This window comes from Mirounga leonina, unplaced genomic scaffold (genome assembly GCF_011800145.1).
Source record: "Mirounga leonina isolate KUSES-001 unplaced genomic scaffold, KU_Mleo_1.0 Mir_115, whole genome shotgun sequence".
In the NCBI taxonomy this organism is placed as follows: Eukaryota; Metazoa; Chordata; class Mammalia; order Carnivora; family Phocidae; genus Mirounga; species Mirounga leonina.
The window spans coordinates 73,580,272-73,598,032 of NW_023270268.1; the positions used below are offsets into that span (position 1 = coordinate 73,580,272).

General features: G+C 42.3%; 1 protein-coding gene across 1 annotated transcript in view; it reads right to left on the reverse strand.

Annotated features, from left to right (window-relative positions):
• Positions 1-17,761, reverse strand: part of MCF2L2 (MCF.2 cell line derived transforming sequence-like 2) — a 239,307-nt gene that overhangs the window by 122,669 nt on the left and 98,877 nt on the right. Inside the window, exons 8-12 of the mRNA XM_034999667.1 lie at positions 16,737-16,861; positions 16,044-16,158; positions 15,442-15,561; positions 2,977-3,168; positions 223-414 (exon numbers count right to left, since the gene is read on the reverse strand). Coding sequence (XP_034855558.1) covers positions 223-414; positions 2,977-3,168; positions 15,442-15,561; positions 16,044-16,158; positions 16,737-16,861 — 744 coding nt within the window. The remainder of the gene's footprint in view (positions 1-222; positions 415-2,976; positions 3,169-15,441; positions 15,562-16,043; positions 16,159-16,736; positions 16,862-17,761) is intronic.

Consider the following 17,761-nt stretch of genomic DNA (forward strand, 5'->3'; position numbering starts at 1 on the left):
GCTCATGAGCATCTGGAGAGAAACGAATTACTGAAGGTGTTATTTGGGTCAGACCATGAAGGGTCAGATTGCCAGGAAGCACAGAGGCTAGGATGCCACCTGAGACTCAGGAACTGGTGAGCCTGCTCAGTACATCCTACCGGGACTTTCTTAAGCAATAGGCAAAAGGCCACCCAGTGCTTCCTTTCCAACCACAAGATTAAAATAACCCAGAAACATTACCTTGACGTCAATGGTGAGTATCAACTCGAACTGGCTGTAAAACTCCATGTGGCTGGGCAACTGGTACTCCTTCGCTGTACTCAGGAATGCCTCAATGTCGTTCAAGGCAACGTCAACCCCCTCTCGTGACTGGCATTTGTCTACAGCTTGGGAAGCCAAAAGGTAGATTCCTGCTTCACACCACTGGCTGACCTTTCAAAAGAAACACAGTGCCCTACACAGTCAGCCTGACCACAACTCAGCCACCACAACCCTCAGGACGCCTGAGCTTATCTGTGGTCTAGAAGGATCCTGAGACAACGGAAAATTGTTGTGGGACAGCATAAAGTTCATAAGTCTAACCACTCCTAACACAACTCTACGGTGGACAAACCCAAACTAATTTTATGTCTGTCCATTTCTCAGGGAAGTCATCCAGTCAGTAAGAAGACTTGTATAAACATTCTTCTCTTTTCCACTGACAGTAATTGCTACATCTCCAAAAGAGTTAGGTATTCCTAAATTTGGTCTCACCATTGAGGGATGTAACCAATGACTTTTCAGTTTGCCTTCTAGGCTACTCATCTTGTATCCTAATTGATTATAAGAGCATAGGGTGACAAATGGGGCATTAGAGTGTCCCTCTTAACAAAAACACTACTTTCCTCTGTCCACATTTGCATTTACTGGCATTTGTCTGTCCTAGAGAAGCATCCAAGAATGCAAAGCTTTGTAACTCAGGATAGCAATATTCAAACTTTCCAGAATGCTGGGATGGAATCAGATAGGTGATGAACTCTAACAATTCAATTTTTAAAAGACTTAAACAGAAAGACAGGGGCCCTTGTGCTGCCTGAATATTTATGTGGAAAGAAGCACCAGCGCAAGTATGTCTGCATTTCCATTTACTGTGTGACCTGAAGAGCTACATAAAATAACCATAGGGGAAAAGAGCAAAAGGGAGCACTCCGAAGTAGTTAGCTCTAAGTGGGAAAATTATGGGCAACTTCTATTTGTCTTTATTTTGTCCTTTAAATTACTTACATTGAATGTGTACTACTTTTAGAATAACAAAACATAATATATTTAAAAATTAATGATTATCTCTGTGTAGGGATGAGGAAGGGAATGAGACGTGTAGGTGTCCACAGTAACTCTTCTCCTCCTCCTTCCTACATTTTTGGATTTTCAAAATAATGTAAATCATGCTTTAATATATACTCTATAATTTTAGATATATGCTCTATATGCATGATATATACGTGCTTTGATATATTTCTCTTGAAACATCATGCCTAAATCTATAGAAAACATTAAGTTGGGTTCTTCCACAGAGTCACAGAGGATACTTACTCTCCCAGACACACACACACTCCACACATCAGCATTAGGCTATTATCTCTGGAGCAGAAATGGAGTGAGGAAAACCACAGCTGATCCTGCAGAGTTCAGCACACAGAGCAGGCTGTGGACCAGGCCCTTCTGAGCCACTTGCTTCTGGAACAGTTGTATTTCATTGACATTACAATCCCTTTGGCATTGGGATGACATAAACAGCCTGGGTGTGTGCCCCTAGCCATCACAGAGAAACAGCTTTGGGAATGGAGTATGCTGACTCATGGCCATGAGTCACATGCTGCCTGCAAACAGCTGACAGGGAAAGCTCCAGAAGTCACTGCCCCAGACACCTGCCCCAGAGATCACCACTGAAGGGCAGCAGGGGCTGTGCCCCTTCCCTGTGAGCCCTCTGCACACAGTGTTGCTGTCTAGTCTAGGGAGCCTGGGGTTTGGAATATGGCAGTCCTGACTTCAAATCTGCAATCTCCTATTTTTACCCTGGGGGTGGTTGTGGGCAATCACTTATCCCACAGTTGCTCAGTGTCGTCCCTGTACCACCTGCACCAGAGTCACCTGGAAACTTGGTGAAAATACTGATTCCTGGGCATCATCCTAGACTTTACTGAATCTCAGTCTCCGGAATGGCACATTAGAGAGTCTACAATTCTAGCAAACTGGTTCTCATGTATTAAATATTGTGAACCAGGGGCGCCTGGGTGGCTCAGTCGTTAATGTCTGCCTTCGGCTCAGGTCATGATCCAAGGTCCTGGGATCAAGCCCCACATCGGGCTCCCTGCTCAGCGGGAAGCCTGCTTCTCCCTCTCCCACTCCCCCTGCTTGTGTTCCCTCTCTTGCTGTGTCCCTGTCAAATAAATAAATAAATCTTTTTAAAAAAATGTTGTGAACCACTGATTTAACCACACTGAATATCAGTTTCTGCCTCTATAAAATAATGTCATTAATACCTTCCTCGTAGGTTTTATTGAGGATTGAATAGGTGACATAATTATGTTTCTGGCAGGAACACAGTAGGTGCTCAATAAATGGTAGAAGTGTATAATGGTCATTATTACTTAAGCTTCTCCAAAAGGATTAATGCCTATACATAAAGAGAAGCACTTTGTTAATATAGTGCTTCGTTCTCTGCCTGAAAGGGAATCATGGGGCCAGGCCAAAACACACTCTAAGTCTAGGTCCACATAGAGGCAAATGAACATTTGTTCATTCTAATGGGATGTGGTGGGATGGTGAGGGCACTTTTGACTTCCAATACTTCTCTGACCTAGAATCTGTACAGTTTTTAATGCCTCTCGAGCACTATTTTACATGAAGTAATTATCCTCTCAGCAATTCTGTAGGGCAGGGAGGATGAGTATGATTAAAACTCCTGTACAGAAAATGTAGCAAACATCATGGTCGTGGCTTTGCTGTGCTCACCTTGTCCAGCTGTCTATGCAACTCCAAGGACTTCTCTAAAATGTCATGCTTTTTCTTGCTTTCATTGATGAAGTCATCACAGAGGTGCCTGAGCTCTACACATCTGGGTCTGATGGAGTCGACTGCATAATGGTGGCTTTGGATGAGCTGGTCCCCCATTATTGCAAGCAGCTGGGCCTTTTCCAAGGGCTCCTGTGAAGTGAACATCCACAGCCAAGCATCAGAAGCCAGGTCATGGTGAGGCTGATATTTGCCTACCATGTGCTCCAAACCTGGAGGGAGCCTGGGGAGATGTCAGGTCTTAGGCTGAGAGTCGTGGCTACAGAACCTGGGAAAGCTCTTTCACAGTTCAAGGTCTCCAGGAAGTCTAGCCTAGTCCAGGGTCACCTGCACTCTGAAGAAGAGCAAACCACTCATTCAAATGTCTGTTGAGTTCTGGGCTAGGCACTGAGGATACAGTTAACAAGCTATGATTTTCAATCTAATGGAGAACTCAGATTACTAAATAAATAGTACCAGTAATTCAACTCTTAACAACAGTTGGAGGTTTTTGTCAGAAGAGCATGAAGTGTTATACTGACCAGAACTGGAGATTCTGAATTCCCCTGTCAACTAAATGGAGAAGTAAAAGGATCAGACATGGGGCCCTGAGGAGAGAGAAGAGTCAGCTGAATTTGGGAAACTAGTAAAGATCTGGTTTGGACAACTCTGTGGCGGATCATGAGACTTAAGAAATATGTTTATCTATGGGCGCCTGGGCGGCTCAGTTGGTTAAGCAACTGCCTTCAGCTCAGGTCATGATCCTGGAGTCCCGGGATCGAGTCCCACATCGGGCTCCCTGCTCGGCGGGGGGTCTGCTTCTCCTTCTGACCCTCTTCCCTCTCGTGCTCTCTGTCTCTCATTCTCTCTCTCTCTCAAATAAATAAATAAAATCTTTAAAAAAAAAAAAAAAAGAAATATGTTTATCTAAACCCCTTCCTGCAACTCACAAGATTCAGAATCCCAGTTTGCTCTGATTTCATCTGCCCAGCAACCACGCCTCCTACCTCTCTCTGCATGCCTTGCTTTGTTCTAACCGCATGTGCCGTGTTTATTTGTTTTGTTTTGTTTTGTTTTTAAGAGAGGGAGAGAGAATCCTAAGTAGACTCCATGCCCAGCGTGGAGCTTGATGTGGGGCTCAATCTCATGACCCTGAGATCATGACCTTAGCCGAAATCAAGAGTCAGACATTAACCAACTGAGCCACCCAGGTGCCTCCATGTTTATCTATTTTTAATTCATTCATCACATACTAGTGAGGACCTCCCATGTGCCAAACACTGTCCTAGGTGCTAGGGGTTTGGTGGTAATCAAGGAAGCAAAAATCCCTGCCCTCATGAAGCTTACATGTTAAGAGGAGACACAGGCAATAAACAATTAGGTGTGTAGATTATATAATATCTTAGTGATGCATGCTATGGAGAAAGGTCAAACGGAAAGGAGGGTAGGAAATGCTGGTGGAGGACGTTCTATTTTAAGTAGGATGGGTGAGAGAAGGGTTTGCTGAGAAAGTGCCATCCACAAAGTCCACTGGGGAAGGTATGTGTTGTAATGAGCACTGGGTATTATATAAGACTGATGAATCACAGACCTGTACCCCTGAAACAAGTAATACATTATGTTAATTAATTGAATTTAAATTTTTTTTTAAAAAGGGGAAAAAAGGAACAAAAAGATTTGTAGTTGAACTTGAAAGCTTAAGGAAAAACTAGACTTTATTGTTACCTCAATAAATTGAATATTTATGAAAGAAAGAAAGAATGAAAAGAAGAAAGAAAGAAAGCCATCCAAGCAGTGCAGAAATGTTAACATAACAGGCCTAAGACTGTTGTCCTTGCAAGGCCTGCTTTCAAGGTTGGCCCTTGGGTGCCATCTAGGAATGTCAGGAGGGTACCTATCATCCCCTGATAAGAATGGCTCACCATGCCTTAACTGTTTGTGCAAAAAACATGCTTTATACTATATCCCTACTTTCTTTCTGGGAGTATGGAATTCTGGTATATGGCAGGCAGAGGCTACCTACATGACCAGTCCCCAATAAAAACTGGGCACTGAGCCCCTAATGAGCTTCCCTGATAGATAACATTTCACAATGGTGTCACATTCCTTTGGGGGGGGGCGAAATCTGGGGGAGATCAGGATCTCATGGGACTCCACTGGAAGAGGAACCTTGGAAGTTTGTACCTGGTTCCCAACAGACTGCCCCATCCATTTTCCCATGCTGATTTTGCTTGGTGTCTTTTCACTGTAATAAATCATAACCACGTGAGTATAATTACATGCTGAGTCCAGTGAGGCCCCCTAGCAAATCTTCAAATCTGAGTGTGGACCTGGGAACCCTTGACACAGAAGCCAAGGCCTAAAGTGAGGGACAAACCATGCAGTACTTGGCTGAGAGGTGGGGGCATGTTTGCCATGTTCAGGTAGCAGGAGGAGGCCACTGTGGCTGGAACAGAGGATGCAAGCAGGAAAGGAGTAGGAGACATAATCAGGAGAAAGAGGGAGCCCGGGTTGGGGAGGGCACCAACGCCATTCTGAGCACTTCAGCTTCTACTCAGTGTGGTGTAGGAAGCCCTGGAGGGCTCTGAGGAGAGGGTCTCATTCACATTTTTAAAAGAATTGCTCCTGCTGTAATGTTGAGAATGACAGAGAAGAGGCAAAGCAAGGAGACCAGCTGGTGGCTATTGCAATAATCCAGGTAGGAGGCATGGTTTTTTGTTTGTTTGTTTGTTTGTTTGTTTGTTTTATTCTTATGTTAATCCCCATACATTACATCATTAGTTTTAGATGTAGTGTTCCATGATTCATTGTTTGTGCATAACACCCAGTGCTCCATGCAGAATGTGCCCTCCTCAATACCCATTACCAGGCTAACCCATCCTCCCACCCCCCTCCCCTCTAGAACCCTCAGTTTGTTTTTCAGAGTCCATCATCTCTCATGGTTCGTCTACCCCTCCGATTTCCCCTGCTTCATTCTTCCCCTCCTGCTACCTTCTTCTTCTTCTTTTTTTCTCTTAACATATATTGCATTATTTGTTTCAGAGGTAGAGATCTGAGATTCAACAGTCTTGCACAATTCACAGCGCTTACCAGAGCATATACCCTCCCCAGTGTCTATCACCCAGTCACCCCATCCCTCCCACCCCACCCCCCACTCCAGCAACCCTCAGTTTCTTTCCTGAGATAAAGAATTCCTCATATCAGTGAGGTCATATGATACATGTCTTTCTCTTTTTGACTTATTTCGCTCAACATAATACCCTCCAGTTCCATCCACATTGTTGCAAATGGCAAGATTTCATTCCTTTTGATGGCTGCATAATATTCCATTGTGTATATATACCACATCTTCTTTATCCATTCATCTGTCGATGGACATCTTGGCTCTTTCCACAGTTTGGCTATTGTGGACATTGCTGCTATAAACATCGGGGTGCACATACCCTTTCGGATCCCTACTTTTGTATCTTTGGGGTAAATACCCAGTTGTGCAATTGCTGGATCATATGGTAGCTCTATTTTCAACTTTTTGAGGCACCTCCATACTGTTTTCCAGAGTGGCTGCACCAGCTTGCATTCCCACCAACAGTGTAGGAGGGTTCCCCTTTCTCCACATCCCCGCCAACTGTCATTTTCCGACTTGTTAATTTTAGCCATTCTGACTGGTGTGAGGTGGTATCTCATTGAGGTTTTGATTTGGATTTCCCTGATGCCGAGCGATATTGAGCACTTTTTCATGTGTCTGTTGGCCATTTGGATGTGTTCTTTGGAAAAATGTCTGTTCATGTCTTCTGCCCATTTCTTGATTGGATTCTTTGTTCTTTGGGTGTTGAGTTTGATGAGTTCTTTATAGATTTTGGATACTAGCCCTTTATCTGATATGTCATTTGCAAATATCTTCTCCCATTCTGTCTGTTGTCTTTTGGTTTTGTTGACTGTTTCCTTTGCTTTGCAAAAGCTTTTTATCTTGATGAAGTCCCAATAGTTCATTCTTGCCCTTGCTTCCCTTGCCTTTGGCAATGTTTCTAGGAAGAAGTTGCTTCGGCTGAGGTCAAAGAGGTTGCTGCCTGTGTTCTCCTTTAGGATTTTGATGGACTCCTGTCTCACATTGAGGTCTTTCAACCATTTGGAGTCTATTTTTGTGTGTGGTGTAAGGAAATGGTCCAGTTTCATTCTTCTGCATGTGGCTGTCCAATTTTCCCAACACCATTTGTTGAAGAGACTGTCTTTTTTCCATTGGATATTCTTTCCTGCTTTGTCAAAGATGAGTTGACCATAGAGTTGAGGGTCCATTTCTGGGCTCTATTCTGTTCCATTGATCTATGTGTCTGTTTTTGTGCCAGTACCATGCTGTCTTGATGATGACAGCTTTGTAATAGAGCTGGAAGTCCGGAATTGTGATGCCGCCAGCTTTGCCCTTCTTTTTCAACATTCCTCTGGCTATGCGGGGTCTTTTCTGGTTCCACATAAATTTTAGGATTATTTGTTCCATTTCTTTGAAAAAAGTGGATGGTATTTTGATGGGGATTGCATTGAATGTGTAGATTGCTCTAGGTAGCATTGACATCTTCACAATATTTGTTCTTCCAATCCATGAGCATGGAATGTTTTTCCATTTCTTTGTGTCTTCCTCAATTTCTTTCATGAGTATTTTATAGTTTTCTGAGTACAGATCCTTTGTGTCTTTGGTTAGATTTATTCCTAGGTATCTTATGGTTTTGGGTCAATTGTAAATGGGATCGACTCCTTAATTTCTCTTTCTTCTGTCTCGTTGTTGGTGTATAGGAATGCCACTGATTTCTGTGCATTGATTTTATATCCTGCCACTTTACTGAATTCCTGTATGAGTTCTAGCAGTTTTGGGGTGGAGTCTTTGGGGTTTTCCACATAAAGTATCATATCATCTGCAAAGAGTGAGAGTTTGACTTCTTCTTTGCCGATTTGGATGCCTTTGATTTCTTTTTGTTGTCTGATTGCTGTGGCTAGGACTTCCAATACTATGTTGAATAGCAGTGGTGATAGTGGACATGCCTGCCGCGTTCCTGACCTTAGGGGGAAAGCTCTCAGTTTTTGCCCATTGAGAATGATATTTGCTGTAGGCTTTTCATAGATGGCTTTTATGATATTGAGGTATGTACCCTCTATGCCTATACTCTGAAGAATTTTGATCAAGAAAGGATGCTGTACTTTGTCAAATGCTTTTTCTGCATCTATTGAGAGGATCATATGATTCTTCTTCTTTCTTTTGTTAATGTATTGTATCACGTTGATTGATTTGCGGATGTTGAACCAACCTTGCAGCCCAGGGATAAATCCCACTTGGTCGTGGTGAATAATCCTTTTAATGTACTGTTGGATCCTATTGGCTAATATTTTGGTGAGAATTTTTGCATCCATGTTCATCAGGGATATTGGTCTGTAATTCTCCTTTTTGATGGGGTCTTTGTCTGGTTTTGGGATCAAGGTAATGCTGGCCTCATAAAATGAGTTTGGAAGTTTTCCTTCCGTTTCTATTTTTTGGAACAGTTTCAGAAGAATAGGTATTAATTCTTCTTGAAATGTTTGGTAGAATTCCCCTGGGAAGCCATCTGGCCCTGGGCTTTTGTTTGTTGGAAGATTTTTGATGACTGCTTCAACTTCCTTAGTGGTTATAGGTCTGTTCAGGTTTTCTATTTCTTCCTGGTTCAGTTTTGGTAGTTGATACATTTCTAGGAATGCATCCATTTCTTCCAGGTTATCTAATTGGCTGGCATAGAGTTGCTCATAATATGTTCTTATAATTGTTTGTATTTCTTTGGTGTTGGTTGTGATCTCTCCTCTTTCATTCATGATTTTGTTGATTTAGGTCATTTCTCTTTTCTTTTTGATAAGTCTGGCCAGGGGTTTATCAATCTTGTTAATTCTTTCAAAGAACCAGCTCCTAGTTTCGTTGATCTGTTCTACTGTTCTTTTAGTTTTTATTTCATTGATTTCTGCTCTGATCTTTATTATTTCTCTTCTCCTGCTGGGTTTAGGCTTTATTTGCTATTCTTTCTCCAGCTCCTTTAGGTGGAGGGTTAGGTTGTGTACTTGAGACCTTTCTTGTTTCTTGAGAAAGGCTTGTATTGCTATATACTTGGTAGGAGGCATGGTTTAAACAAGGATGGCAACCAAACTAGCTCCTGCCTCAGGGTCCTTCCCCGGGATGCTTCACTTAGGGTCATTCAGGTAAATTCTTGGCTCACCTCTTCACAGGGCCTTCTCTGACTACACTATCTAAGTCACTCCCAGCAACCCACCCGCCCAGGCCCTCTCTCTCCCTTCAGTTCCTTTTTTTTTAACAGCACTTACCTCTACCTGAACTTACCTTCTTTGTTTACTTTCACTTATGATTCTTTCCTCCTCCACCCACTCCTACCAATACACAAGCTCCATGAAAGCACTTAGAAGTATCTCATAAATATTTGATCAATAGAATGAATTAACCAGGGAACTAGAAGACACAGTGATATACTTGGCTGGAATTGTGTGAAACAACATTGACCTGTGAGTGAATACAGATGACTTCCATGTGCACCCTTGCTGACAATTGCACATCCCAGTGAGACACATTTGCCCTGGTTTAACGTTTTACAGTAACACAAGGAGTTATGATGACTCAAGGTGATGACATCCTGCCCCTCTCTTAACTTACAGGGGTTTATGGTTTCAACAATCTCTAAAACACTGCCCCCCCCCCCTCGGCCAGTCATTCACCAAACCCTGCAGAGCCCACATCCTTAACAACTTTCAAATTCTGAACCCTCCTCCACCACCTCCTGGGAGGTCTATTCTGGCTTCCATGTTTTCTGACCAGGACAGCTGGTCTCTTTGCTTTCCTTCAGGCTCTCCTTCAAATCATGCTCCATACTACTGACGAAGCAGCACCTCCCTTACAGCATCCCATCATGTCTACATCATTCCCCAGCCTCAAATCCTTCCCCAGCTCCCCACGGTCTTCAAGAGAAAAGTTCAAACTCCTGAGCAATGCACAGAGGGCCTTTCGTTACCTGGCTCATATCTGTGCCTATTCCGCCTCCCCTTTCCTCACCCCCATCCTCTGCTATAAACCCAACTAACGACCTGTTAATAGCTCTCCAAATATTCAGGCAGCTTGGGGCCTCCATGGCTTCTCTACTTGCTCCCTCTGCCTAGAAAACCCCATCTTTCCCTGGCCACCCCCACTCCCACGTCTCCATCCCCCACCTCCTGATGCACCTACACTCTTCTGGAGCTAACTTCTACATCACCCTCCAGAGTGCATCCTCTCCAGGAAACTTTCTCAACTTCACCATTTTATTTTGATGCCCCTCCTCTGTGCTCCCATAACGCTCTGTGCCCTTTCTTGATCAGAGCAGGTACTTCGCTGTATTGTGATCACTAATCTATTGCCCGCACTATGCTGTGGACCCTTGTGAGCATGCACCAGCTCTTACACAACTTAAGACGTCCATGGTACAAATTAGGTACTAAAGAATAAATGATTGTTGTGTAAAACAAAACTGAGTAATGATACAAGAATAAAGTGACACAAGTCAAGCAATGGCTATTTTAAAGGAACTCAGGGATAAATACCCAGTGCATAATGCACTGGTTGCCATCCCTGAGAAAAGGCTAGAATGCTAATTCCTCAGGCGGTGATTTTTAACTGTTTTCCTCACTGCTGTGTCCACATAACCTAGAACAGGACTTGGAATAGTAGGAGATCAACAAATACTTGCAAAATGAATGAAGAATGGATGAGACGCTCTTACCAGAACTGCTCGGCCACTGCAGGTTGAACCTAAGAAACATTCCGTAGCACAGAATTTGCCCCGTTACCTCTGTGACAACAGCTGATATTCAGAGAGCCTTCTATATGCCATGCTTAAATTAACTGTTTCTTTTTACTCCTTGCAACAAACCCTTTGACATAGGCCCCATTTAACAAAGGAGAAGTAGAGGCAAAAATGGCCCAAAGTGACCCAGGTAGGAAAGGGAAGAGCCAGGCTTCAAAGTCAGGAAGTCTGGCTCTGGAATCTGGTTCTGACCAACAAACACAGAGAAAAATGGCTGCATTCGTTCCGCCTAAGCTTAGGGACCTCATTTGATCAAACCTGTCTGATTCTAGCCAAATATAGAAGCATGAAAACTTGGCAAGGAAGTCTGTTGACTTTTTTTTTTTTTTAAGTCCAGCTGTGAATTTACTAAGAACAGGACAAGTTTTCTGGGCCCAGGGAATTTCCCCCCCAGAATATTTTCCAAGCACCTCGTGGTGATGACAGCCTGCCCTTTGCTTGGCGTGCAGCATTGCACCCTTCAGAACTTCTTAAACACTGAGATGTTGGAGGAGGGGTGAGCAGTGACTCAGGAGCCACACTGGATGGCAGGAAGGTCACTCAACTGAAATGAATGGGTACTAATAAGAGCTTCCAGGTTCTGACCACCTACTACACTCCAGTCCTTACGAAGCCTTTACCTCATTTCATCTTCACAAGGAATAGGCAATGGTTATTATCATTTTTACAGATGAGGGTTGTTCAGAAAGGCTAAGAGACTTGACTAAGGGCACACAGCTGGTAGTTGTTAGAGCAGAGATTTGAATCCAGTTCTGTCTGGCTCCAAAACCAGTGTCTTGTCACATTCCAGCCCCCTTGGCCTCCTCGTATATGCTATAAATGATGGCTGAAGAGCCCATGACTATCACATCCTTCAGGCGCCTGCAAAGAACTTTACCATAAAACCTCCAAATCGCAACTTATTTCTTAATCTATATAGCTTCTGCTAAAGAAAACCAGGTGACAAAACCACCAAAGTCAAAGAGAAGTAATGAGAAAGAAATGGCTGAAATCTGGTGCTCTGATCATAAGCCATCCTGGCATCTTTCACATACTGAAAATTCTAGAAGGCTGGATAGTCAAGCTGCAACACGTAATTCAGAAATCCCTAGTGTAATAACAGCTTATTTTTCCCCAGAATCTACTGCTATGACATATGAAAGATGAAAATGTCTGCTGTGAAAGAAAATGATGAGAAAGGGTGATGCTCTATGTCAGGGAACCCAGAATGAACCCACAAATAATGGCATAGGAATGAAATGTACATGTGGGGAAGTGGGGCCAGATGAAACAAGAAAGGCAGAAAGTTAAGGGTTGTGGAAACTGAGCATACACATGGGAGTTCACTGTACTAGTTGATGTACTTTTGCATGTGTCTGAAATTTTCCATTAAAAAAAAAAAGTCATGCCCCTCCAGCTAGATTACATCCCTAGGAGGTTAATGATCTGGGTTCCAAGCCTTCCTGGACATGTACTATAACTGCTGGGCCCTTGGTCTTGTGGGGAGAGGTCAAGATTAAAATCAGGTTGGTTCCCTTGCCCAGTCCTTGTCTGCTCTCTGCTGACCCATCACCAAGGGCCCCAGCATGCCTTATAGCCAAAACCCTACAGCAAATTCCACCTTAAAAGAAGTAAGAGTGGGGGTTGAAACCACCATTGTCTCTCAGAATTAGAAATGACCTTTCAAAAGATTGTTAAACCAGCGGCGCCTGGGTGGCTCATTGAGCATCCAACTCTTGATTTTAGCTCAGATCATCATGATCTTGGGGTTGTGGGATCAAGCCCTGGGTGGGGCTCCACAGTGGGAGTGGAGCCTGCTTGAGATTCTCTCTCCCTCTCTTAAAAAAAAAAATTGCTAAACCATCAAACCAGAAAAAGATAAAAGAACAGGCTCAATTAGGATGCAGCAGACGTCTGGTTAGTGAGTTGGCTCAGAGGTTACCCATAAGGATGATATCATTGTACAGAATAAGGAAGTTGGCAACAACCCAGATATCAGTGAGTGGCTATGCCAGGAGGGAAGCTGACCCCTGAGTGCTGAGTGAAGGACAAACCTAAGCAGGTTTTGGTGGACTCTAGACAGACATCACCTTATTCCTTTAACACTTTACAGGACAAATGGAAAGATTAGCCAAGCCTTTAAAATCATCTGAAGAAACACTCTCTTTTAGAAATCTATGGGAAAACATGTTAAAAAGGTCCTGGTTATGATAGGATAGTTTTGTTTGGTTCATCTAAAGGCAGAGAAATAGGTCTACTGCATCCTTTAGAAAATAAGTAAAAAAGAAACAACAGGGTAAACAAGGCACAGAATGGGTAAAACTAATAAACCTGGGCTCTGCAGGTCATCTGTTGTGAGTCAGTCTACCTGGTTCTGGTACTTTGGCTGTGAAAGATCAATCATGGGTTCACAAAGCATTCCTATGTCCCATGACCATAGGTTTCTCCCCTAGCTCTGGTCAGCAATCTTTAAAGTATGTTCCAAAGATCTCAAGTCCAAGAAGAGGGGCAGAAGAGAGAAAGTGGATGCAGATCAGCCATACTGTTTGTTTTTTTTTAAGTATTCATTTATTTGAAAGAGAGAGAGCACACATGTGCAAGAGTGGGGAGGGGCAGAAGGAGAGGAAGAGAGAATCTCAAGCAGACTCTGCACTGAGTGCAGAGCCCAACATGGGGCTGGACCGCATGACCCTGAGATCATGACCTGAGCTGAAACCAAGAGTTGGACACTTAATGGACTGAGCACCCAGGCGCCCCTCAGTCACACTATTTAAAACCCAACCCAGACTACCCCCCAGTAGGTTCCACTGAAAATAAAATCCAGTCCTCACCACCATTGCTCCCACCTTGTTCCTTCCTGACTCACTATGTTTCAGGCAACATTCCTTGAACTCACCAACCTCATTCTTGCCTCAAAAGTTTTACACTTGAGGGTTCTCTGCATTGTATGCTATTCCCCAAATCATTGCATGGCTATCCAGAGCTCAGATCAAAGGTCACCTTCTCAGAGAGATCTTTCCTGACTACCTGAGCTGAAGTAGCACCCCAAGTCACTCTCTCTTACATCCTGTTTTCTTCATACCACATGTATCTGATATTACTATTTGATTACTTTTTAGTCATCTCTCTCTCCAGTAGAATGTAAACTCTATGAGAGCAGGGTCTTGACTGGTTTGCCACCATATCCACAGAACCTAGGACAAGGAATACCTTGTGATGAATGAATGCCTTCCTGGCAGGTCAGTAGCTACTTTCATTCATATATATGCCATGGCCATATTTTTCCAAACCCAAAATATAAGGACTGGGCTTGATGAGGCTTTTTTTCCTAATATATGAATGTATGCAAGTGAAAATACATAGTATCTACATTTCATAAGGAGTTCTCTTGAAAAAAAACTAAAATTACATAAAATTGGGACTGTCTTAGAGAATCTGAGACACATAGTCATCAGGTACATGAAATTCAATTTTTTTTATTGTTTGATAAATGTTTGTTTACCCATGCCTATAGTACTAAAATGTTTAGTTGTCAAATGATCACTGGTAACAGAGGGAGTGCTCATAGGGGAGGATGGGATTCTTGAGTGAGAGTCTGGGTGCACAGGTGGGTTCATGTGTTCACGCACGTGTAGAAGCACCTCCAGTTCAGAATCTACAACTGATACCTCTTAGGGTCAGAGTGAACCTGGTTTACATTTGTTACTTGTCCTTTGGGGAGGGGAAGGTATGTCTCTAACTATAAAGTACATGTCAATCATCTGGGGATCTTATTAAAATTCAGATTCTAATTCTGGGGGGGGTTGTGAGATTCCATATTTCTAACAAGTTCTCACTCGGGTGACATCTATGCACTGGTCAGAGGATCACACTTTGAGAAGCAAATCTCTAATACTATTAAATTACCATGTGGGAAACATGCATTTAGATAAGCTCAGAGAGGAAGTGCTAATCATCAAGGACACGGTGCCCAAAAGACAAAAATATAGAGAATCTAATTTGAGAATAGCAAAAAGGAACTTCTCTAGAAAGAGAGGACTCGGCTTTCTTAATTCATAATAACCCAAATTGATAAGGACTTAAAATAGAATCACTGCTACCTGCTGACTTGTGTGCAGATCTGGTAAACTGTCTAATTCTGGTATGAGAATTGTGAAACACGTATTCTTTTACAAGTTTGATATTGACAACTCTTGGGGCATGAGAAAGGAGAAAGCTTTGCCAACTCTGTGTAGCAGCAGAACTAATATGGACCCATTTCCCCCTTTGCACCATTCTGCTTGTTATAAAACCAGCTGGTATTTTTTTCTGGTTTCCCCTTTTCACGTTTCCCCTCCTTACCACCAACTCCCACCCCCCACATCCTGCTGGTCAATAATGTGTCCATTGTGACCTTTCCTCCCGCTGCTTTTGTATGGGCAGGCAAGTCAACCGGAACCCTCACCCCACCTGGGGTGGCAGTGGGGACTGAAAAGGCAGGATTTGGGCATTCCTGTGTCCTTTAGCAACTTCCAACAATAATGAGTGGACATGATCTGTCACTATACACAGCAACTTCCTTCCCAGTCCATAAAAACAGCAAAAAACAAACCTCGCCTTTTCCTTCCAGGTTTTTATGTTCCTTAAGAAGTTGCTCCACGCGTATCACACTGTCTCCAATGTCTGTAAACTCTACTTGCTCTGCCAGCAAATTGTTCAGGGCAAGCTTAACCTGTAAGACACATTAGAACATCCAGAAATAAGCCCTGAGCACCTCTCTGGAGATATAGGTTTATATACTCTAAGAAAACTTGAAAATCCAAAAAGGATTCAGGACTTTTGTGTATCTATATATACATTTTCTTTTTACAGCTCATAAGCGTTTAGATTAAGCTCAGGGCAGGGGTGGAGAGAGGATTATGGTGCCGAGACACATAGAGATGAAAGAGTATAGCTACATTCACAGATTATCAGTCAAAAAGGAAGATAAAACATACATGAAATATCATGTATGCCAACAGGAAAATAGGATGCTAGAATATTGCTACCCCACTGAAAAAGGGAGAAGAGAATAATCAATGAGGAAGCAAGGATATAAGGAGAGGGCTGGATTAGGGAGAAGAGGGACACTCAATATCCAGAGTTCAAGGGAGAAAAGAGAACCAGAAGTCACCAAACCATGAAAGAAAGCTCTATTCAACAAGAAAGTAACACCTCATAAAAATTGTGCTCAAAGTGTTGTAGTTGTAGGCATTGGTTAAGCTTCAAGTGATGCTCAGACCAAAACTGATTAAAGGCTTTTTCTGTCTCATCCAACTGAAGTAACAACCTGTCAAGAAAGAGAGAGTGACATTGTGGTTAGTGTTCATTTCCACAGGAGTCCATGTAGGGTTATGTAGATAACCCCTATGTTTCCAGTCAGTGTTAAGAACTACGGGAATCTCCTTTTTATGCAAGTCTCTGTCACCTATGACTTTCTCACAGTTCAGCTGGAAATGGAAAAATTTTCCATTTTTCTATCAGGACACCCTCAGCACTAGGCAGAAACTTCACTTCGGATGCAGCTGCTGTGCTTTGAAATGTGCCCCCAGGTAACCTTAACTTTGTGCCTTTTGTTTTCTACCTGAGATGACAGGTGTGTAAAGCATAGCATCTAACCAAACTGTTATTTGGAAATATAGATAAATACGTACTACCATCTCCCTTGAAATCCTGGGATGAGAGCATAGCACAAAAGGAGGGAATAGCATTCTCATAAAAACATCTCTGTCGGTAGATACCATCTTTTTGCCTTTGTTTTCTCAAATACTATTCTTTCTTGACTCCACCAAGACCCAGGAGTAGCTGTACCAATTGTTCTTGGCTGTTTCAGATCGAGTTCTACATATTCCCCCCTCTCTCACTCACCTTTCCATGGTAGCTACATTCTCTAGTTCATTGGGATTGAGTTTGCTGGTAGGACTTTTGGTTGCTGTTTCTTGAATACATGACAGTAATGTGGTCCCTTGCTTTCCAAGTAATTTCAGCTCATCCTAGAGAAAGGAAAATATAGTTTGTCTCAAAAGAAATGAACAAAAGCAAATTCTTGGTGGGATTTGCAGTGAGAAGAATGGCAGATCAAGCTGTATCTTTCTTATAGGAAATTAAATGCTAAAGAAGTCAAGCTGCAGCTTTTAAAAATTAATTAACTCCTTTATTTTTGTTTTTTTTATTTTAATTCCAGTGTAGTTAACATAAAGTGTTATATTAGTTTCAAGTGTACAATCCAGTGATTCAACAGTTCTAATATATTACTCAGTGCTCATGATGGTAAGTGTACTCTTGATCCCCATCACCTATTTCTCCCATCCCTTCACCCACCTCCCCTCAGGTAACCATCTGTTTCTTCTCTGTAGTTAAGAGTCGGTTTTTTGGTTTGTCTCTTTTTTTCTTTGTTTTCTTAAATTCCACACATAAATGAAATTATATGGTATTTGTCTTTCTCTGACTGACTTATTTCTCTTAGCAGTATACCCTCTAGATCCATCCATGTTATTCCTTTTTATGGCTGATTCCATTGTATATACACACCACATCTTTATCTATTCATCTATCAATGGACACTTGGGCTGCTTCCATAATCTGGCTATTGTAAGTAATGCTGTAATAAACATAGGGGTGCATATACCTTTTCAAATTAGTGTTTTTGTCTTCTTTGGGTAAATGCCCAGAAGTGGTATTATTAGATCATATGATTATTAACTTATTTTTAGCAGGTAATACATATACATGATACAAAACCCAAAATATACAAAAGGATATATATTGGAAAAAATAAGTCTTTTGTCCCCTGCCCATCCACTTTTCCTCTCTAAAGCAGCAACTGTTGAATTTTATACCTCAAACTGCTGTTATATATTTAAAGCAAAAGCAATAAATCAATAATTTTTAAT